Source organism: Oncorhynchus nerka, linkage group LG11, assembly GCF_034236695.1.
Source record: "Oncorhynchus nerka isolate Pitt River linkage group LG11, Oner_Uvic_2.0, whole genome shotgun sequence".
In the NCBI taxonomy this organism is placed as follows: Eukaryota; Metazoa; Chordata; class Actinopteri; order Salmoniformes; family Salmonidae; genus Oncorhynchus; species Oncorhynchus nerka.
Genome location: NC_088406.1, coordinates 1,432,682 through 1,456,302, shown reverse-complemented (window position 1 = coordinate 1,456,302; position 23,621 = coordinate 1,432,682). Strand labels below are relative to the sequence as shown.

General features: G+C 46.2%; 1 protein-coding gene across 1 annotated transcript in view; it reads right to left on the bottom strand.

The window, feature by feature from the left end:
- The window catches only part of LOC115124438 (contactin-5-like), a 653,850-nt gene that overhangs the window by 238,568 nt on the left and 391,661 nt on the right, over positions 1 to 23,621 (bottom strand). The window contains 1 exon segment of the mRNA XM_065024146.1: positions 12,515 to 12,718. Within this exon segment, the coding sequence (XP_064880218.1) occupies positions 12,515 to 12,718 (204 nt within the window).

Genomic DNA, 23,621 nt, shown 5'->3' with positions numbered 1-23,621 from the left:
ATCCATCCTAGCCACGACAGAGAGAGGGCGGACAAACTCTCCAACAGAAACAAACTTTTCAAAAGAGATCCCGATGACACACTGAGCGTAAATATACATATACATTGATTGCAATTATTCCCGAATGAGTGCAAATTGTTATAATTATCATCTTTGTCGTGTCTCATCTCAGTCGACCCCCACTTCCCTGTGTGTCCACCAAGCCGCGATACCGTGTCTCATCTCAGTCGACCCCCACTTCCCTGTGTGTCCACCAAGCCGCGATACCGTGTCTCATCTCAGTCGACCCCCACTTCCCTGTGTGTCCACCAAGCCGCGATACCGTGTCTCATCTCAGTCGACCCCCACTTCCCTGTGTGTCCACCAAGCCGCGATACCGTGTCTCATCTCAGTCGACCCCCACTTCCCTGTGTGTCCACCAAGCCGCGATACCGTGTCTCATCTCAGTCGACCCCCACTTCCCTGTGTGTCCACCAAGCCGCGATACCGTGTCTCATCTCAGTCGACCCCCACTTCCCTGTGTGTCCACCAAGCCGCGATACCGGTTTCTACCACTAGGGAAACTCCGTTATCATTTCCTTGTAACTATCTACTGTTTGTTTATGGAATATCTTTGAATCACTAAGTTAGTAAATACATTATTTAAGACAATTGATGTATGGATGACTCATCGTAAAGACTGGGTTTGTGCAGATCAAGAATTTACAACGTTTGGAATGAGACTAACGTGAGGTAAAATAAATAATTCATTAATTAAGATGACTAATTGATCAGATATTAGAATATATATGAAAAGTTGTATGAGGAAAATTATAACTTTGTAATCTGAATATTTTCCTTGGTTCCCCGACTTCCTAGTTAATTACATTTGGCTGATTGGTTCATCACGAAATGTTAATGACAGAGAATCTTTGATAAAAACTATGAGTCTTCAGTTGATGATAGTGGAGACACAACAGTATTTATCCCTGTGTTTCCTGTCTCTCTGTACCAGTGTAGTTATCCCTGTGTTTCCTGTCTGTACCAGCGTATTTATCCCTGTTTCCTGTCTGTCTGTACCAGTGTATTTATCCCTGTGTTTCCTGTCTCTTTGTTCCAGTGTAATTTATCCCTGTGTTTCCTGTCTCTCTGTTCCAGTGTATTTATCCCTGTGTTTCCTGTCTCTCTGTTCCAGTGTATTTATCCCTGTGTTTCCTGTCTCTCTGTTCCAGTGTATTTATCCCTGTGTTTTCTGTCTCTGTGCCAGTTCGTCTTGTATGTTCCAAGTAAACCAGCATTTTCCTGCCTTTGCAATTCTCTTTATCTAGTCGTCCCGGTTTTGACCCTTGCCTGTTCTGCTACTCTGTACCTGCCTGCTTTGACTACGAGCCATTCCCCTACTCTGTACCTGCCTGCTATGACTACGAGCCATCTGCTACTCTGTACCTGCCTGCTATGACTACGAGCCATCTGCTACTCTGTACCTGCCTGCTATGACTACGAGCCATCTGCTACTCTGTACCTGCCTGCTATGACTACGAGCCATCTGCTACTCTGTACCTGCCTGCTATGACTACGAGCCATCTGCTACTCTGTACCTGCCTGCTATGACTACGAGCCATCTGCTACTCTGTACCTGCCTGCTATGACTACGAGCCATTCTTCTACTCTGTACCTGCCTGCTATGACTACGAGCCATCTGCTACTCTGTACCTGCCTGCTATGACTACGAGCCATTCTTCCTGCCTGCTTTGACTCTGTACCTGCCTGCTATGACTACGAGCCATCTGCTACTCTGTACCTGCCTGCTATGACTACGAGCCATCTGCTACTCTGTACCTGCCTGCTTTGACTACGAGCCATCTGCTACTCTGTACCTGCCTGCTTTGACTACGAGCCATTCTTCTACTCTGTACCTGCCTGCTATGACTACGAGCCATCTGCTACTCTGTACCTGCCTGCTTTGACTACGAGCCATCTGCTACTCTGTACCTGCCTGCTTTGACTACGAGCCATTCTTCTACTCTGTACCTGCCTGCTATTACTACGAGCCATCTGCTACTCTGTACCTGCCTGCTATGACTACGAGCCATCTGCTACTCTGTACCTGCCTGCTTTGACTACGAGCCATTCCCCTACTCTGTACCTGCCTGCTATGACTAGGAGCCATTCTGCTACTCTGTACCTGCCTGCTATGACTACGAAGAGTACCCTCCCCCCTGTCACTCTGACTGGACCAGGAGAAGAGTACCCTCCCCCCTATCAATCTGACTGGACCAGGAGAAGAGTACCCTCCCCTCTGTCACTCTGACTGGACCAGGAGAAGAGTACCCTCCCCCTGTCACTCTGACTGGACCAGGAGAAGAGTACCCTCCCCCCTGTCACTCTGACTGGACCAGGAACAGAGTACCCTCCCCCCTGTCACTCTGACTGGACCAGGAACAGAGTACCCTCCCCGTGTCACTCTGACTGGACCAGGAACAGAGTACCCTCCCCGTGTCACTCTGACTGGACCAGGAACAGAGTACCCTCCCCCCCCGTGTCACTCTGACTGGACCAGGAACAGAGTACCCTCCCCGTGTCACTCTGACTGGACCAGGAACAGAGTACCCTCCCCGTGTCACTCTGACTGGACCAGGAACAGAGTACCCTCCCCGTGTCACTCTGACTGGACCAGGAACAGAGTACCCTCCCCCGTGTCACTCTGACTGGACCAGGAACAGAGTACCCTCCCCCGTGTCACTCTGACTGGACCAGGAACAGAGTACCCTCCCCCGTGTCACTCTGACTGGACCAGGAACAGAGTACCCTCCCCCGTGTCACTCTGACTGGACCAGGAACAGAGTACCCTCCCCGTGTCACTCTGACTGGACCAGGAACAGAGTACCCTCCCCCGTGTCACTCTGACTGGACCAGGAACAGAGTACCCTCCCCGTGTCACTCTGACTGGACCAGGAACAGAGTACCCTCCCCCGTGTCACTCTGACTGGACCAGGAACAGAGTACCCTCCCCCCTGTCACTCTACCTAGTTAGGGGTTATTTCCAAGGTGAACCACGGAGCAAAGCTATGCTTGGCAGGACGCTAGAATCTAGCGGCTAGACAGTCTAGTGCGTGCAGACAGTATCGTCAGTGAACGAGGAGAGAGTGCAGAGCAACACACAGCATTTGATTTGAATTTAGCTGCAGGATGATTGTTTGTAAATTCATTTGATCAAGCCAAGTTAGCCTATTGATTCGTTCTTGATGAATAAATACAACTAAAGCGTTTGGTTTTCTCTGGAAGCCATTTCAAACTATCAGTAAAGTTATAGTAGCTTGTTTATAACTATCTTATCTGCCTGCTTACCAAGGCTGTTAAGACTTTAGAAAAACAAGCAAAAATGTATTACTGAATGTACTGAATAAAACTGACATTCCTTTCGATATTTTACCCAGATTTCTACAGAGATACAGAGAAGCCTATTGTGTTTCTTTAAAACAGCTCAGGAGGTATGAACATACAGGCTGTAGAAAAGGCTTATTTCAGGTGTTTGACAACGTTCTCCTCATCTCCTCCCGTTGCGTAGTGAAGGGAAGACCCATGACTTTACCACAGGGGTGTAACAGAGCCACGATGCATTGAGGCAGGTTTGATTAAGAGTGTTAGAACCAGGGCAGGACAGAGGTGAGGCACCACACAGATCTGTCTTGAGCTTCGAAACCTCCAAGGTAATTACCATCCACTTTCACTGGGGCACAGATGCCAGCATCTCACTGGACAGAGGCATAGATTGAACCCTCTGATTGTTCAGACTCCAGCATCTGGGGGAAGACACAGCTTGCAAGAGACGAAGGGTTCAGCAGCGAGGTGTGCCAATATAATTTTCATCCTTTTAGACCCAAATTCTCGGTACGGGCTGAATATGCAAGAGGCGTCTGCCAAGAAAGTGTTTGGTGTAATGGGCTGTACGGCTGAATGGAGCATCATATTAGACACCTTTATGTTGTGGAGCCTACCTTCTGAGAGAGACTACCTTCTGAGAGAGACTACCCCCTGAGAGAGACTACCCTCTGAGAGAGACTACCTTCTGAGAGAGACTACCCTCTGAGAGAGACTACCCTCTGAGAGAGACTACCTTCTGAGAGAGACTACCTTCTGGGAGCGACTACCCTCAGAGAGAGACTACCCTCTGAGAGAGACTACCCTCTGAGAGAGACTACCTTCTGAGAGAGACTACCCTCTGAGAGAGACTACCTTCTGAGAGAGACTACCTTCTGAGAGAGACTACCCTCTGAGAGAGACTACCTTCTGAGAGAGACTACCTTCTGAGAGAGACTACCCTCTGAGAGAGACTACCCTCTGAGAGAGACTACCTTCTGAGAGAGACTACCTTCTGAGAGAGACTACCCTCTGAGAGAGACTACCTTCTGAGAGAGACTACCTTCTGAGAGAGACTACCCTCTTAGAGAGACTACCTTCTGAGAGAGACAACCTTCTGAGAGAGACTACCCTCTGAGAGAGACTACCCTCTGAGAGAGACTACCTTCTGAGAGAGACTACCCTCAGAGAGAGACTACCTTCAGAGAGAGACTACCTTCTGAGAGAGACTACCTTCTGAGAGACTACCCTCTGAGAGAGACCACCCTCTGAGAGAGACCACCCTCTGAGAGAGACTACATTCTGAGAGAGACTACCCTCTGAGAGAGACTACCCTCTGAGAGAGACTACCTTCTGAGAGAGACTACCCTCTGAGAGAGACTACCCTCTGAGAGACTACCTTCTGAGAGAGACTACCTTCTGAGAGAGACTACCCTCTGAGAGAGACTACCTTCTGAGAGAGACTACCCTCTGAGAGAGACTACCCTCTGAGAGAGACTACCTTCTGAGAGAGACTACCTTCTGAGAGAGACTACCCTCTGAGAGAGAATACCCTCTGAGAGAGACTACCTTCTGAGAGAGACTACCTTCTGAGAGAGACTACCCTCTGAGAGAGACTACCCTCTGAGAGAGACTACCTTCTGAGAGAGACTACCTTCTGAGAGAGACTACCCTCTGAGAGAGACTACCTTCTGAGAGAGACTACCTTCTGAGAGAGACTACCTTCTGAGAGAGACTACCCTCTGAGAGAGACTACCTTCTGAGAGAGACTACCTTCTGAGAGAGACTACCCTCTGAGAGAGACTACCCTCAGAGAACCTACACTCTGAGAGAGACTACCCTCAGAGAACCTACACTCTGAGAGAGACTACCCTCTTAGAGAGACTACCTAGTGAGAGAGACTACCCTCAGAGAGACCACCTTCTGAGAGAGCCTACCTTCTGAGAGAGACTACCATCTGAGAGATCCTACCCTCTGAGAAAGACTACCCTCTGAGAGAGACTACCTTCTGAGAGAGCCTACCATCTGAGAGAGACCACCCTCTAAGAGAGACTACCTTCTGAGAGAGACTACCTTCTGAGAGAGACTACCCCCTGAGAGAGACTACCCCCTGAGAGAGACTACCCTCTGAGAGAGACTACCTTCTGAGAGAGACTACCTTCTGAGAGAGACTACCCTCTGAGAGAGACTACCTTCTGAGAGAGACTACCTTCTGAGAGAGACTACCCTCTTAGAGAGACTACCTTCTGAGAGAGACAACCTTCTGAGAGAGACTACCCTCTGAGAGAGACTACCCTCTGAGAGAGACTACCTTCTGAGAGAGACTACCCTCAGAGAGAGACTACCTTCAGAGAGAGACTACCTTCTGAGAGAGACTACCTTCTGAGAGAGACTACCCTCTGAGAGAGACCACCCTCTGAGAGACCACCCTCTGAGAGAGACTACATTCTGAGAGAGACTACCCTCTGAGAGAGACTACCCTCTGAGAGAGACTACCTTCTGAGAGAGACTACCCTCTGAGAGAGACTACCCTCTGAGAGAGACTACCTTCTGAGAGAGACTACCTTCTGAGAGAGACTACCCTCTGAGAGAGACTACCTTCTGAGAGAGACTACCCTCTGAGAGAGACTACCCTCTGAGAGAGACTACCTTCTGAGAGAGACTACCTTCTGAGAGAGACTACCCTCTGAGAGAGAATACCCTCTGAGAGAGACTACCTTCTGAGAGAGACTACCTTCTGAGAGAGACTACCCTCTGAGAGAGACTACCTCTGAGAGAGACTACCTTCTGAGAGAGACTACCTTCTGAGAGAGACTACCCTCTGAGAGAGACTACCTTCTGAGAGAGACTACCTTCTGAGAGAGACTACCTTCTGAGAGAGACTACCCTCTGAGAGAGACTACCTTCTGAGAGAGACTACCTTCTGAGAGAGACTACCCTCTGAGAGACTACCCTCAGAGAACCTACACTCTGAGAGAGACTACCCTCAGAGAACCTACACTCTGAGAGAGACTACCCTCTTAGAGAGACTACCTAGTGAGAGAGACTACCCTCAGAGAGACCACCTTCTGAGAGAGCCTACCTTCTGAGAGAGACTACCATCTGAGAGATCCTACCCTCTGAGAAAGACTACCCTCTGAGAGAGACTACCTTCTGAGAGAGCCTACCATCTGAGAGAGACCACCCTCTAAGAGAGACTACCTTCTGAGAGAGACTACCTTCTGAGAGAGACTACCCCCTGAGAGAGACTACCCCCTGAGAGAGACTACCCTCTGAGAGAGACTACCTTCTGAGAGAGACTACCTTCTGAGAGAGACTACCTTCTGAGAGAGACTACCCTCTGAGAGAGACTACCTTCAGAGAGAGACTACCTTCTGAGAGAGACTACCCTCTGAGAGAGACTACCTTCAGAGAGAGACTACCTTCTGAGAGAGACTACCCTCTTAGAGAGACTACCTTCTGAGAGAGACAACCTTCTGAGAGAGACTACCCTCTGAGAGAGACTACCCTCTGAGAGAGACTACCTTCTGAGAGAGACTACCCTCAGAGAGAGACTACCTTCAGAGAGAGACTACCTTCTGAGAGAGACTACCTTCTGAGAGAGACTACCCTCTGAGAGAGACCACCCTCTGAGAGAGACCACCCTCTGAGAGAGACTACATTCTGAGAGAGACTACCCTCTGAGAGAGACTACCCTCTGAGAGAGACTACCTTCTGAGAGAGACTACCCTCTGAGAGAGACTACCCTCTGAGAGAGACTACCTTCTGAGAGAGACTACCTTCTGAGAGAGACTACCCTCTGAGAGAGACTACCTTCTGAGAGAGACTACCCTCTGAGAGAGACTACCCTCTGAGAGAGACTACCTTCTGAGAGAGACTACCTTCTGAGAGAGACTACCCTCTGAGAGAGAATACCCTCTGAGAGAGACTACCTTCTGAGAGAGACTACCTTCTGAGAGAGACTACCCTCTGAGAGAGACTACCCTCTGAGAGAGACTACCTTCTGAGAGAGACTACCTTCTGAGAGAGACTACCCTCTGAGAGAGACTACCTTCTGAGAGAGACTACCTTCTGAGAGAGACTACCTTCTGAGAGAGACTACCCTCTGAGAGAGACTACCTTCTGAGAGAGACTACCTTCTGAGAGAGACTACCCTCTGAGAGAGACTACCCTCAGAGAACCTACACTCTGAGAGAGACTACCCTCAGAGAACCTACACTCTGAGAGAGACTACCCTCTTAGAGAGACTACCTAGTGAGAGAGACTACCCTCAGAGAGACCACCTTCTGAGAGAGCCTACCTTCTGAGAGAGACTACCATCTGAGAGATCCTACCCTCTGAGAAAGACTACCCTCTGAGAGAGACTACCTTCTGAGAGAGCCTACCATCTGAGAGAGACCACCCTCTAAGAGAGACTACCTTCTGAGAGAGACTACCTTCTGAGAGAGACTACCCCCTGAGAGAGACTACCCCTGAGAGAGACTACCCCTGAGAGAGACTACCTTCTGAGAGAGACTACCTTCTGAGAGAGACTACCTTCTGAGAGAGACTACCCTCTGAGAGAGACTACCTTCAGAGAGAGACTACCTTCTGAGAGAGACTACCCTCTGAGAGAGACTACCTTCAGAGAGAGACTACCTTCTGAGAGAGACTACCCTCTGAGAGAGACTACCCTCTGAGAGAGCCTACCTTCTGAGAGAGACTACCCTCTGAGAGAGCCTACCTTCTGAGAGAGACTACCTTCTGATAGAGACTACCCTCTGAGAGAGACTACCCTCTGAGAGAGACTACCCTCTGAGAGAGACTACCTTCTGAGAGAGACTACCTTCTGATAGATAACCTTCTGAGAGAGACTACCCTCTGAGAGAGACTACCTTCAGAGAGAGACTACGTTCTGAGAGAGACTACCCTCTGAGAGAGACTACCTTCTGAGAGAGACCACCCTCTTAGAGAGACCACCCTCTTAGAGAGACCACCTTCTGAGAGAGACTATCCCCTGAGAGAGACTACCCCCTGAGAGAGACTACCCTCTGAGAGAGACTACCTTCTGAGAGAGACTACCTTCTGAGAGAGACTTCCTTCTGAGAGAGACTACCTTCTGAGAGAGACTACCCTCTGAGAGAGACTACCTTCAGAGAGAGACTACCTTCTGAGAGAGACTACCCTCTGAGAGAGACTACCCTCTGAGAGAGACTACCCTCTGAGAGAGCCTACCTTCTGAGAGAGACTACCCTCTGAGAGAGCCTACCTTCTGAGAGAGACTACCTTCTGATAGAGACTACCCTCTGAGAGAGACTACCCTCTGAGAGAGACTACCCTCTGAGAGAGACTACCTTCTGAGAGAGACTACCTTCTGATAGATAACCTTCTGAGAGAGACTACCCTCTGAGAGAGACTACCTTCAGAGAGAGACTACCTTCTGAGAGAGACTACCCTCTGAGAGAGACTACTTTCTGAGAGAGACCACCCTCTTAGAGAGACCACCCTCTTAGAGAGACCACCTTCTGAGAGAGACTACCTTCTGAGAGAGCCTACCTTCTGAGAGAGCCTACCCTCTGAGAGAGCCTACCTTCTGAGAGAGCCAACCTTCTGAGAGAGCCAACCTTCTGAGAGAGACTACCTTCTGAGAGAGACTACCTTCTGAGAGAGACGACCTTCTGAGAGAGACTACCCTCTTAGAGAGACTACCTTCTGAGAGAGACTACCTTCTGAGAGAGACTACCTTCTGAGAGAGCCTACCCTCTGAGAGAGCCTACCCTCTGAGAGAGCCTACCTTCTGAGAGAGCCAACCTTCTGAGAGAGACTACCTTCTGAAAGAGACAACCTTCTGAGAGAGACTACCTTCTGAGAGAGACAACCTTCTGAGAGAGACTACCCTCTTAGAGAGACTACCTTCTGAGAGAGACTACCTTCTGAGAGAGACTACCCTCTGAGAGAGACTACCTTCTGAGGGAGACTACCCTCTGAGAGAGACTACCCTCTGAGAGAGACTACCCTCAGAGAACCTACTCTCAGAGAGAGACTACCCTCTTAGAGAGACTACCTTCTGAGAGAGACTACCCTCAGAGAGACTACCCTCTGAGAGAGACTACCCTGTGAGAGAACCTACCCTCTGAGAGAGACTACCCTATTAGAGAGTCTCTTGGTTTCTCAATACCCTTCCCCGACAACCTCACCAAACCATTTAATTAAATACCCCTCCCTGATAACCTCCCCAAACCATTTAATTGAATACCCCTCCCCGATAATCTTACCAAACCATTTAATTAAATACGCCTCCAAGATAACCTCCCCAAACCATTTAATTAAATACCCCTCCCCGATAACCTCCCCAAACCATTTAATTAAATCCCCCTCCCCGATAACCTCCCCAAACCATTTAATTAAATGCCCCTCCCTGATAACCTCCCCAAACCATTTAATTAAATATCCCTCCCCGATAACCTCCCCAAACCATTTAATTAAATATCCCTCCCCGATAACCTCCCCAAACCATTTAATTAAATACCCCTCCCGATAACCTCCCCAAACCATTTAATTAAATACCCTCCCCAATAACCTCCCCAAACCATTTAATTAAATACCCCTCCCCAATAACCTCCCCAAACCATTTAATGAAATACTCCTCCCCAATAACCTCCCCAAACCATTTAATTAAATACCCCTCCCCAATAACCTCCCCAAACCATTTAATTAAATACCCCTCCCTGATAACCTCACCACACCATTTAATTAAATACCCCTCCCCAATAACCTCCCCAAACCATTTAATTAAATACCCCTCCCCGATAGCCTCCCAAACCATTTAATTAAATACCCCTCCCCGATAACCTCCCCAAACCATTTAATTAAATACCCCTCCCCGATAGCCTCCCCAAAACATTTAATTAAATACCCCTCCCTGATAACCTCCCCAAACCATTTAATTAAATACCCCTCCCTGATAACCTCACCACACCATTTAATTAAATACCCCTCCCCAATAACCTCCCCAAACCATTTAATTAAATACCCCTCCCTGATAACCTCACCACACCATTCATTGGCCACAAATATGGATAATACAACAGGAAGCAGGAAGAAGGAAGAAGGAGAATGACTCTGTCTAATATGTCCGAGCAGAATTTCTCCTCTGCTTGTGTTCTTGTCTGAATCAGTGTTTTAATGGCGTCTGAACATAGGTCTGACATCCAGATCACGTGGACCACTTCCTCTCCTCATATTCCATCTTTGTAAATGAGAGGAACAATCTGATTTACTATGGTAATGAGCTTAGCGTTATGTATGTCTCCAAGGAGTGCTTCACAACAACAAGTTTATTCAAATGCAGACAGACAGAGATGAGCTGGAGAGGACATCGTACCACATAGCGAGGTAAAATGCTAAATACCTGCTGCCACATCATCTGCAATGCCAACCGATACCTGTTTTCCCGGGGCATGAAAGTCCTTTTCATTTAGACGCATTGGGAACCTTGGAGCACATTTTCAATGACCCTCTGAAACCTTGACAATGACTAACACCAGCGCTGCACTAGGTGATGATGAGCGATGCTGCACTAGGTGATGATGAGCGACGCTGCACTAGGTGATGATGAGCGATGCTGCACTAGGTGATGATGAGCGATGCTGCACTAGGTGATGATGAGCGATGCTGCACTAGGTGATGATGAGCGATGCTGCACTAGGTGATGATGAGCGATGCTGCACTAGGTGATGATGAGCGATGCTGCACTAGGTGATGATGAGCGATGCTGCACTAGGTGATGATGAGCGGCGGTGCACTAGGTGATGATGAGCGATGCTGCACTAGGTGATGATGAGCGATGCTGCACTAGGTGATGATGAGTGATGCTGCACTAGGTGATGATGAGCGATGCTGCACTAGGTGATGATGAGAGGCGATGCTGCACTAGGTGATGATGAGCGATGCTGCACTAGGTGATGATGAGCGACGCTGCACTAGGTGATGATGAGCGATCTGTGTAGCCAGATGTAGAGAGAGAGACACACCTGAATCCAACACCTCTCCTCTCCTTTTTCCAGCACCGCCGTTCGAGCCTAGACCCCTGAGAGACTAACAGTATAAAAAGGCATAGCATCCCATTCACCAATGTCAACCATTGATTCAGTTAATTTTATGCGAGAGAGATGATTTCCCTGACGGCTGGTTTGGCCAGGGCACATTGTGCGTGATTAGAGAAAGCTACAAATGATAAAGCTTCCTGACCATCTATTCTTGACACTGTCAGCAGAGCTGAGGCCCTTGGCCACCAAGGGGAAAACACCTTTCAAACGAATATCTGATGTATGCTTATGTAAACACATTACAGGAAGTGAAATATTAGACCACTTCCGGGTGGCGTGCCTGAGTGCTCATGTATTACAGTACCTAAATCTGCCATTAGGTTTCCACCTGGGAATCACGTCATGATGACAGTCAATCTGACATTAGGTTTCCAGCTGGATGAGGAGGGTACATATTGTGAGGTATGAGGAGGCTGTCAGTGGTGTGTGTAGAGGGGTGAAGGGGTGTGTCAGGGGCGTGTGTAGAGGGGTGAAGGGGTGTGTCAGGGGCGTGTGTAGAGGGTGAAGGGGTGTGTCAGGGGCATGTGTAGAGGGGTGAAGGGGTGTGTCAGGGGCGTGTGTAGAGGGGTGAAGGGGTGTGTCAGGGGCGTGTGTAGAGGGGTGAAGGGGTGTGTCAGGGGCGTGTGTAGAGGGGTGAAGGGGTGTGTCAGGGGCGTGTGTAGAGGGGTGAAGGGGTGTGTCAGGGGCATGTGTAGAGGGTGAAGGGGTGTGTCAGGGGCGTGTGTAGAGGGGTGAAGGGGTGTGTCAGGGGCGTGTGTAGAGGGGTGAAGGGATGTGTCAGGGGCGTGTGTAGAGGGGTGAAGGGGTGTGTCAGGGGCATGTGTAGAGGGGTGAAGGGGTGTGTCAGGGCGTGTGTAGAGGGGTGAAGGGGTGTGTCAGGGGCGTGTGTAGAGGGGTGAAGGGGTGTAGTCAGGGGCGTGTGTAGAGGGGTGAAGGGGTGTCAGGGGCGTGTGTAGAGGGGTGAAGGGGGTGTGTCAGGGGCGTGTGTAGAGGGGTGAAGGGGTGTGTCAGGGGCGTGTGTAGAGGGGTGAAGGAGTGTGTCAGGGGCGTGTGTAGAGGGGTGAAGGGGTGTGTCAGGGGCGTCTCACCATCTGTTCTGAGTGTGAGTGGAGTGGGCGGGCTGAGGACCCTGGCGTTGGTCACTGTGTTCTTCACCAGACAGATGTAGCTGCCCACGTCGCTAGGCTGCACCTTGGACACGTACAGGTTGCCCGTTACCTGGGAGATGAATCGCCGGCTATCCTCGGCCACAAACGATGGGAACTCGTTGAACACCCAGCTGTACATGATCTCTGGAGAGTAGGGGGAGAGGAGAGTAGAGGAGGAGAGCACAGGAGGAGGAGACACAGAGAGGAGAGGAGACACGGAGAGGAGGAGGAGAGGAGAGGAGGAGACACGGAGGGGCACGCAAAACAAACATAAATTAGTATACGGATGAGGCTACTGTAGTCTACCTGAGAGAGGACACCACATTACTGTAGTCTACCTGAGAGAGGACACCACATTACTGTAGTCTACCTGAGAGAGGACACCACATTACTGTAGTCTACCTGAGAGAGGACACCACATTACTGTAGTCTACCTGAGAGAGGACACCACATTACTGTAGTCTACCTGAGACAGGACACCACATTACTGTAGTCTACCTGAGACAGGACACCACATTACTGTAGTCTACCTGAGAGAGGACACCACATTACTGCAGTCTACCTGAGAGAGGACACCACATTACTGCAGTCTACCTGAGAGAGGACACCACATTACTGTAGTCTACCTGAGAGAGGACACCACATTACTGTAGTCTACCTGAGAGAGGACACCACATTACTGCAGTCTACCTGAGAGAGGACACCACATTACTGTAGTCTACCTGAGAGAGGACACCACATTACTGTAGTCTACCTGAGAGAGGACACCACATTACTGTAGTCTACCTGAGAGAGGACACCACATTACTGTAGTCTACCTGAGAGAGGACACCACATTACTGTAGTCTACCTGAGAGAGGACACCACATTACTGTAGTCTACCTGAGAGAGGACACCACATTACTGTAGTCTACCTGAGAGAGGACACCACATTACTGTAGTCTACCTGAGAGAGGACACCACATTACTGTAGTCTACCAGAGAGAGGACACCACATTACTGCAGTCTACCTGAGAGAGGACACCACATTACTGTAGTCTACCTGAGAGAGGACACCACATTACTGTAGTCTACCTGAGAGAGGACACCACATTACTGTAGTCTACCTGAGAGAGGACACCACATTACTGTAGTCTACCTGAGAGAGGACACCACATTACTGTAGTCTACCTGAGAGAGGACACCACATTACTGCAGTCTACCTGAGAGAGGACACCACATTACTGTAGTCTACCTGAGAGAGGACACCACATTACTGTAGTCTACCTGAGAGAGGACACCACATTACTGTAGTCTACCTGAGAGAGGACACCACATTACTGTAGTCTACCTGAGAGAGGACACCACATTACTGCAGTCTACCTGAGAGAGGACACCACATTACTGCAGTCTACCTGAGAGAGGACACCACATTACTGTAGTCTACCTGAGAGAGGACACCACATTACTGTAGTCTACCTGAGAGAGGACACCACATTACTGCAGTCTACCTGAGAGTGGACACCAGTGTAAGACTGCTTCTGCTGTTACACACTGTTAGATGCATTCATCTTAGATAGCTAGGTGAGACAACCACATATCACAGTCAAATATATAGAATACGAATAATCCAGCTAAACTATGGATATATCGACGAATAAGACATCCGAGGACATTAATATTTTACACACACACGAAGGTACCCATAAGCACACATTTCTGATGAAAAACACAAATGTAAAAAAAAAATGTTGATTTGGCATTTGGGAAATAAATTCTTCAACTCCTCATATCAACTGTTCAAATTGCACCCTATTCCCTATGTAGTGCACTACTACTACCAGGGCCCTCGGGTCTAAAGTAGTGCACTACTACTACCAGGGCCCTCTGGTCTAAAGTAGTGCACTACTACTACCAGGGCCCTCTGATCTAAAGTAGTGCACTACTACTACCAGGGCCCTCTAGTCTAAAGTAGTGCACTACTACTACCAGGGCCTTCTGGTCTAAAGTAGTGCACTACTACTACCAGGGCCCTCTAGTCTAAAGTAGTGCACTACTACTACCAGGGCCCTCTGGTCTAAAGTAGTGCACTACATAGGGAAATAAGGCTTCATTTGGGACGCACCCTTAATCTCCTATGCTTTATAATAGAGCCAGACGCCGTAAGTAAAAAGCAAACAGCCAAGTCTCCTCCAACTTTATATTTTAATCAAAAGAAAAGTTGGATGTTAACATCACAAGTTGCTAGTCTTGAATTTGATTTATGATAAACAGAGGTAGTCTTGAATTTGATTTATGATAAACAGAATAGGGTAGAACTCACTTTTTCTGTCTGGCAGACTCGGCAGCACAGATGTGCATATAAATTAATTATATAGAAATGATCTATATACAGTGGGGCAAAAAAGTAGTTAGTCAGCCACCAATTGTGCAAGTTCTCCCACTTTAAAATATGAGAGAGGCCTGTAATTTTCATCAAAGGTAAAACTTCAACTATGACAGATAAAATGAGCAAAGAAAATCCCAAAAATCACATTGTAGGATTTTTAAAGAATTTATTTGCAAATTATGGTGGAAAATAAGTATTTGGTCAATAACAAAAGTTTATCTCAATACTTTGTTATATACCCTTTGTTAGCAATGACAGAGGTCAAATGTTTTCTGTAAGTCTTCACAACGTTTTCACACACTGTTGCTGGTATTTTGGCCCATTCCTCCATGCAGATCTCCTCTAAAGCAGTGATGTTTTGGGGCTGTTGCTGGACAACACGGACTTTCAACTCCCTCCAAAAATTTTCTATGGGGTTGAGATCTGGAGACTGGCTAGGCCACTCCAGGACCTTGAAATGCTTCTTACGAAGCCACTCCTTTGTTGCCCGGGCGGTGTGTTAGGGATCATTGTCATGCTGAAAGACCCAGCCATGTTTCATCTTCAATGCCCTTGCTGATGGAAGGAGGTTTTCACTCAAAATCTCATGATACATAGCCCCATTCATTGTTTCCTTTACACGGATCAGTCGTCCTGGTCCCTTTGCAGAAAAACAGCCCCAGAGCATGATGTTTCCACCCCCATGCTTCACAGTAGGTATGGTGTTCTTTGGATGCAACTCAGCATTCTTTGTCCTCCAAACACGACGAGTTGAGTTTTTACCAAAAAGTTCTATTTTGGTTTCATCTGACCATATGACATTCTCCCAATCTTCTTCTGGATCATCCAATGCTCTCTAGCAAACTTCAGACGGGCCTGGACATGTACTGGCTTAAGCAGGGGGACACGTCTGGCACTGCAGGATTTGAGTCCCTGGCGGCGTAGTGTGTTACTGATGGTAGGCTTTGTTACTTTGGTCCCAGCTCTCTGCAGGTCATTCACTAGGTCCCCCCGTGTGGTTCTGTGATTTTTGCTCACCATTCTTGTGATAATTTTGACCCCACGGGGTGAGATCTTGCGTGGAGCCCCAGATCGAGGGAAATTATCAGTGGTCTTGTATGTCTTCCATTTCCTAATAATTGCTCCCACAGTTGATTACTTCATACCAAGCTGCTTACCTATTGCAGATTTAGTCTTCCCAGCCTGGTGCAGGTCTACAATTTTGTTTCTTGTGTCCTTTGACTGCTCTTTGGTCTTGGCCATAGTGGAGTTTGGAGTGTGACTGTTTGAGGTTGTGGACAGGTGTCTTTTATACTGATAACAAGTTCAAACAGGTGCCATTAATACAGGTAACGAGTGGAGGACAGAGGAGCCTCTTAAAGAAGAAGTTACAGGTCTGTGAGAGCCAGAAATCTTGCTTGTTTGTAGGTGACCAAATATTGATTTTCCACCATAATTTGAAAATAAATTCATTAAAAATCATAGATGTGATTTTCTGGATTTGTTTTTTCCTCATCTTGTCTGTCATAGTTGAAGTGTACCTATGATGAAAATTACAGGCCTCTCATCTTTTTAAGTGGGAGAACTTGCACAATTGGTGGCTGACTAAAAACTTTTTTGCCCCACTGTATAAATAGACTATATATATAAATATATATAAATAAAATATATATCAATTATCTCTATATAAATGAGATTTTCTTACAAATCCAAACCACTGTAAATTAACAAGATTCCACACTGCCTGGGATTTTTATTTTTTATTTTTTTGCTTTTGCCAATGAACTAAATTCTGTATTTTGATGTCTTATCAGGGCAGAGAGAGGCTGATATCATGATGTTCTGTCTTGTGTGTGTGTGTGTGTGTGTGTGTGTGTGTGTGTGTGTACAGAAACCCAACAACAGGTCTGTGGTACATCCTATTACCATAAAGGTATATCATAAAGGTGCCATTTTGGGACACAACAATGTGACTCTTTAGATGCTTCACTAATAACTGTTGTTGTTGATGAAGTTCTGACCCCTCCAAGGCAAAGAACAGTTTTATCCTATAGACAGAACAAATAACCGTAGATTGCATAAAAGTGTGTTATACCTCAAAGGCACTGATATTGTTTTATGGGAGTGCATGGACTATAAAAAAAAAGAAGAAATCACTCACTTCACTTGAAACTTGAGAATACATTTGGGAATACATTTATATTCAGGAAGAAGATTGACACAACTGGAAGAAACGGCTGCAACTGATACACTCAGAAATCAGCCAGTAGTTAACGTCACAGAAGCATATTCCCGTTGATCAGAAACCAGAACAGAACAACTCCCCTGTACGGAGCCAAACTATTTAAAATAATACCCTGTTTCACATCCCACTGCGTCCACATTGAATCCTCCTACAACACAACACCAAATAATGAAAAATAAAATAACCTCAACATTTGTTTTATGTTCTCTGTATAACGTCTTCATTTATCCTCACTTTCATAACACCTCTAAATAGCATTACTCATTAAAGGTGAAATCTGCAGTTCAAACGACAACAAAGCAGTCGCCCCACTACTGTTTCTGATACATGATGGCGTGATGGGGCTGAATCCGTAGACAGCTATGGACACCGACTCACCATCCATCTATCAGTTCAAAATGATACGTTTAACCATGTTTTTAGGCTTTACACTCTCTTTGTTTACAATTATATTGTGGACAAACAATGGAGCAAAACAACCTTATATTTTAGGTTCTGATGGGGTACGAGAGTTTAGCTAAATTCACGAGGTTATATTCTTCAACAATCAATAGCGATATCTCCTTCATTTTAAAGTCTAAAAATTGGTGTATTAAGCCACTATTCATGACTACGTTGATCCACAACCTTCACAAGGCTTTATTGTATAAACAGGATCCAACCTGCAAGTTCATTATTTGACATGACATCTCATTGTTCTGTAGTCACCTTCACATTAAATGCAAAATATAAATTCACTCAATCAAAACACTCCTGCTATAGTCTCTAGATCAGACAATCAAAACACTCCTGCTATAGTCTCTAGATCAGACAATCAAAACACTCCTGCTATAGTCTCTAGATCAGACAATCAAAACACTCCTGCTACAGTCTCTAGATCAGACAATCAAAACACTCCTGCTACAGTCTCTAGATCAGACAATCAAAACACTCCTGCTACAGTCTCTAGATCAGACAATCAAAACACTCCTGCTATAGTCTCTAGATCGGACAATCAAAACACTCCTGCTACAGTCTCTAGATCAGACAATCAAAACACTCCTGCTACAGTCTCTAGATCAGACAATCAAAACACTCCTGCTATAGTCTCTAGATCAGACAATCAAAACACTCCTGCTATAGTCTCTAGATCAGACAATCAAAACACTCCTGCTATAGTCTCTAGATCAGACAATCAAAACACTCCTGCTATAGTCTCTAGATCAGACAATCAAAACACTCCTGCTATAGTCTCTAGATCGGACAATCAAAACACTCCTGCTACAGTCTCTAGATCAGACAATCAAAACACTCCTGCTACAGTCTCTAGATCAGACAATCAAAACACTCCTGCTATAGTCTCTAGATCAGACAATCAAAACACTCCTGCTATATTCTCTAGATCAGACAATCAAAACACTCCTGCTATAGTCTCTAGATCAGACAATAAAAACACTCCTGCTATAGTCTCTATATCAGACAATCAAAACACTCCTGCTATAGCCTCTAGATCAGACAATCAAAACACTCCTGCTATAGCCTCTAGATCAGACAATCAAAACACTCCTGCTATAGTCTCTAGATCAGACAATCAAAACACTCCTGCTATAGTCTCTAGAACGGACAATCAAAACACTCCTGCTATAGTCTCTAGAACGGACAATCAAAACACTCCTGCTATAGTCTCTAGATCAGACAATCAAAACACTCCTGCTATAGTCTCTAGATCAGACAATCAAAACACTCCTGCTATAGTCTCTAGATCAGACAATCAAAACACTCCTGCTATAGTCTCTAGATCAGACAATCAAAACACTCCTGCTACAGTCTCTAGATCAGACAATCAAAACACTCCTGCTATAGTCTCTAGATCAGACAATCAAAACACTCCTGCTACAGTCTCTAGATCAGACAATCAAAACACTCCTGCTACAGTCTCTAGATCAGACAATCAAAACACTCCTGCTATAGCCTCTAGATCAGACAATCAAAACACTCCTGCTATAGCCTCTAGATCGGACAATCAAAACACTCCTGCTATAGTCTCTAGATCAGACAATCAAAACACTCCTGCTATAGCCTCTAGATCAGACAATCAAAACACTCCTGCTACAGTCTCTAGATCAGACAATCAAAACACTCCTGCTATAGTCTCTAGATCAGACAATCAAAACACTCCTGCTACAGTCTCTAGATCAGACAATCAAAACACTCCTGCTACAGTCTCTAGATCAGACAATCAAAACACTCCTGCTATAGCCTCTAGATCAGACAATCAAAACACTCCTGCTATAGCCTCTAGATCGGAAAATCAAAACACTCCTGCTATAGTCTCTAGATCAGACAATCAAAACACTCCTGCTATAGCCTCTAGATCAGACAATCAAAACACTCCTGCTATAGTCTCTAGATCAGACAATCAAAACACTCCTGCTATAGTCTCTAGATCAGACAATCAAAACACTCCTGCTATAGTCTCTAGATCAGACAATCAAAACACTCCTGCTATAGTCTATAGAACGGACAATCAAAACACTCCTGCTACAGTCTCTAGAACGGACAATCAAAACACTCCTGCTACAGTCTCTAGAACAGACAATCAAAACACTCCTGCTACAGTCTCTAGATCAGACAATCAAAACACTCCTGCTACAGTCTCTAGATCAGACAATCAAAACACTCCTGCTATAGTCTCTAGAACAGACAATCAAAACACTCCTGCTACAGTCTCTGTAACACGAGGCACTCACTCCTTTTTGTCCTTCCCACAATCCTGCTCAATTTCTATACTGCCGGCTGTGTCCCAAATATAACATTATTCCCTATATATTGCCTATGGGCCCTGGTCAAAAGTAGTGCACTACCCTATGGGCCCTGGTCAAAAGTAGTGCACTACCCTATGGGCCCTGGTCAAAAGTAGTCCACTACCCTATGGGCCCTGGTCAAAAGTAGTGCACTACCCTATGGGCCCTGGTCAAAAGTACTGCACTACCCTATGGGCCCTGGTCAAAAGTAATGCACTATCAAGGGTTTCATTTAGAACACAGTCCTGTTCTGAAGGAGTAAAAATGTTCTAACGGACTTCACATAATAGAAATCAGTATTGGCATTAGGCCCTAACCCTAACCTAACCCTAACCTAACCCTAACCTAACCCTAACCTAACCTAACCCTAACCTAACCCTCTAACCCTAACCTAACCCTAACCCTCTAACCCTTACCCTAACCCTAAACCCATATAAATCAGTTTTGTCATTAGGCCCTAACCCTAACCTAACCCTAACCTTAACCCTCTAACCCTTACCCTAACCCTAAACCAATAGAAATCAGTATTGGCATTAGGCCCTAACCCTAACCCTAACCTTAACCCGAAACCTAACCCTAACCTAACCCTAACCCATTAGTCTAACCCTAACCCATTAGGCTCACCCTAACCTAACCCTAACCCATTAGGCTAACCCTAACCTAACCCTAACCCATTAGTCTAACCCTAACCCATTAGGCTCACCCTAACCTAACCCTAACCTAACCCATTAGGCCAACCCTAACCTAACCCTAACCCTAACCCATTAGGCTAACCCTAACCTAACCTAACCCATTAGGCTAACCCTAACCTAACCTAACCCATTAGGCTAACCCTAACCCTAACCTAACCCATTAGGCTAACCCTAACCTAATCCTAACCTAACCCTAACCCATCAGGCTAACCCTAACCTAACCCTAACCTAACCTAACCCATTAGGCTAACCCTAACCTAACCCTAACCCATTAGGCTAACCCTAACCTAACCCTAACCCATTAGTCTAACCCTAACCCATTAGGCTCACCCTAACCTAACCCTAACCTAACCCATTAGGCCAACCCTAACCTAACCCTAACCCTAACCCATTAGGCTAACCCTAACCTAACCTAACCCATTAGGCTAACCCTAACCTAACCTAACCCATTAGGCTAACCCTAACCCTAACCTAACCCATTAGGCTAACCCTAACCTAATCCTAACCTAACCCTAACCCATCAGGCTAACCATAACCTAACCCTAACCTAACCTAACCCATTAGGCTAACCCTAACCTAACCCTAACCCATTAGGCTAACCCTAACCCTAACCTTAACCCCATTAGGCTAACCCTAACCTAACCCTAACCTAACCCTAACCCATTAGGCTAACCCTAACCTAACCTAACCCTAACCTAACCCTAACCTAAGCTAACCCATTAGGCTAACCGTAACCTAACCCTAACCTAACCCATTAGGCTAACCCTAACCTAACCCTAACCTAACCCTACCCAAACCCTAACCTAACCCATTAGGCTAATCCTAACATAACCCTAACCTAACCCTAACCCATTAGGCTAACCCTAACCTAACCAAACCCTAAGCCATTAGGCTAACCATAACCTAACCTAAACTTACCCTAACCCTAACCTTAAACCTAACCCAATAGAAATCAGTATTGGCATTAGGCCCTAACCCTAACCTAACCTTAACCCGAAACCTAACCCTAACCTAACCCTAACCCATTAGTCTAACCCTAACCCATTAGGCTAACCCTAACCTAACCCTAACCCATTAGGCTAACCCTAACCTAACCCTAACCCATTAGTCTAACCCTAACCCATTAGGCTAACCCTAACCTAACCCTAACCCATTAGGCTAACCCTAACCTAACCCTAACCTAACCCTAACCCTAACCCATTAGGCTAACCCTAACCTAACCTAAACCATTAGGCTAACCCTAACCTAACCTAACCCATTAGGCTAACCCTAACCCTAACCTAACCCATTAGGCTAACCCTAACCTAACCCTAACCTAACCCTAACCCATCAGGCTAACCCTAACCTAACCCAAACCTAACCTAACCCATTAGGCTAACCCTAACCTAACCCTAACCCATTAGGCTAACCCTAACCCTAACCCTAACCTAACCCTTACCTAAGCTAACCCATTAGGCTAACCCTAACCTAAACCTAACCTAACCCTAACCCATTAGGCTAACCCTAACCTAACCTAACCCTAACCTAACCCTAACCTAAGCTAACCCATTAGGCTAACCGTAACTTAACCCTAACCTAACCCATTAGGCTAACCCTAACCTAACCCTAACCTAACCCTACCCTAACCCTAACCCTAACCTAACCCATTAAGCTAATCCTAACATAACCCTAACCTAACCCTAACCCATTAGGCTAACCCTAACCTAACCAAACCCTAAGCAATTAGGCTAACCATAACCTAACCTAACCTTACCCTAACCCTAACCTTAACCCTAACCCTAACCCAATAGAAATCAGTATTGGCATTAGGCCCTAACCCTAACCTAACCTAACCGTAACCTAATCCATTAGGCTAACCCTAACCTAACCCTAACCTAACCCTAACCTAACCCTAACCTAACCCTAACCTAACCTAACCAATTAGGCTAACCTTAACCTAACCCTAACCCATTAGGCTAACCCTAACCTAACCAAACCCTAAGCAATTAGGCTAACCATAACCTAACCTAACCTTACCCTAACCTTAACCCTAACCCTAACCCAATAGAAATCAGTATTGGCATTAGGCCCTAACCCTAACCTAACCTAACCGTAACCTAATCCATTAGGCTAACCCTAACCTAACCCTAACCTAACCCTAACCTAACCTAACCAATTAGGCTAACCTTAACCTAACCCTAACCCATTAGGCTAACCATAACCTAACCTAACCCACATTTACATTTACATTTAAGTCATTTAGCAGACGCTCTTATCCAGAGCGACTTACAAATTGGCATTAGGCACTAACCCTAACCTAACCCTAACCTAACCCTAACCTAACCCTAACCCTCTAACCCTAACCCTAACCCTCTAACCCTAACCCTAACCCTCTAACCCTACCCTAACCCTAACCTAACCCCTAACCCATTAGGCTAACCCTAACCTAACCTAATCTAACCTAATCTAACCGAACCCATTAGGCTAACCCTAACCTAATCCATTAGGCTAACCCTAACCTAACCCCAACGTAACCCTAACCCATTAGGCTAACCCTAACCTAACCTAACCTAATCTAACCGAACCCATTAGGCTAACCCTATCCTAACCCTAATCTAACCTAACCATAACCCATTAGGCTAACCCTAATCTAACCTAACCATAACCCATTAGGCTAACCCTAACCTAACCCTAACCTAACCCTAACCTAACCCCAACGTAACCCTAACCCATTAGGCTAACCCTAACCTAACCTAATCTAACCTAATCTAACCGAACCCATTAGGCTAACCCTAACCTAACCTAACCCTAACCCATTAGGCTAACCCTAACCTAACTCATTAGCCTAACCCTAACCTAACCCCAACGTAACCCTAACCCATTAGGCTAACCCTAACCTAACCTAACCTAACCTAATCTAACCGAACCCATTAGGCTAACCCTATCCTAACCCTAATCTAACCTAACCATAAACCATTAGACTAACCCTAACCTAACCCTA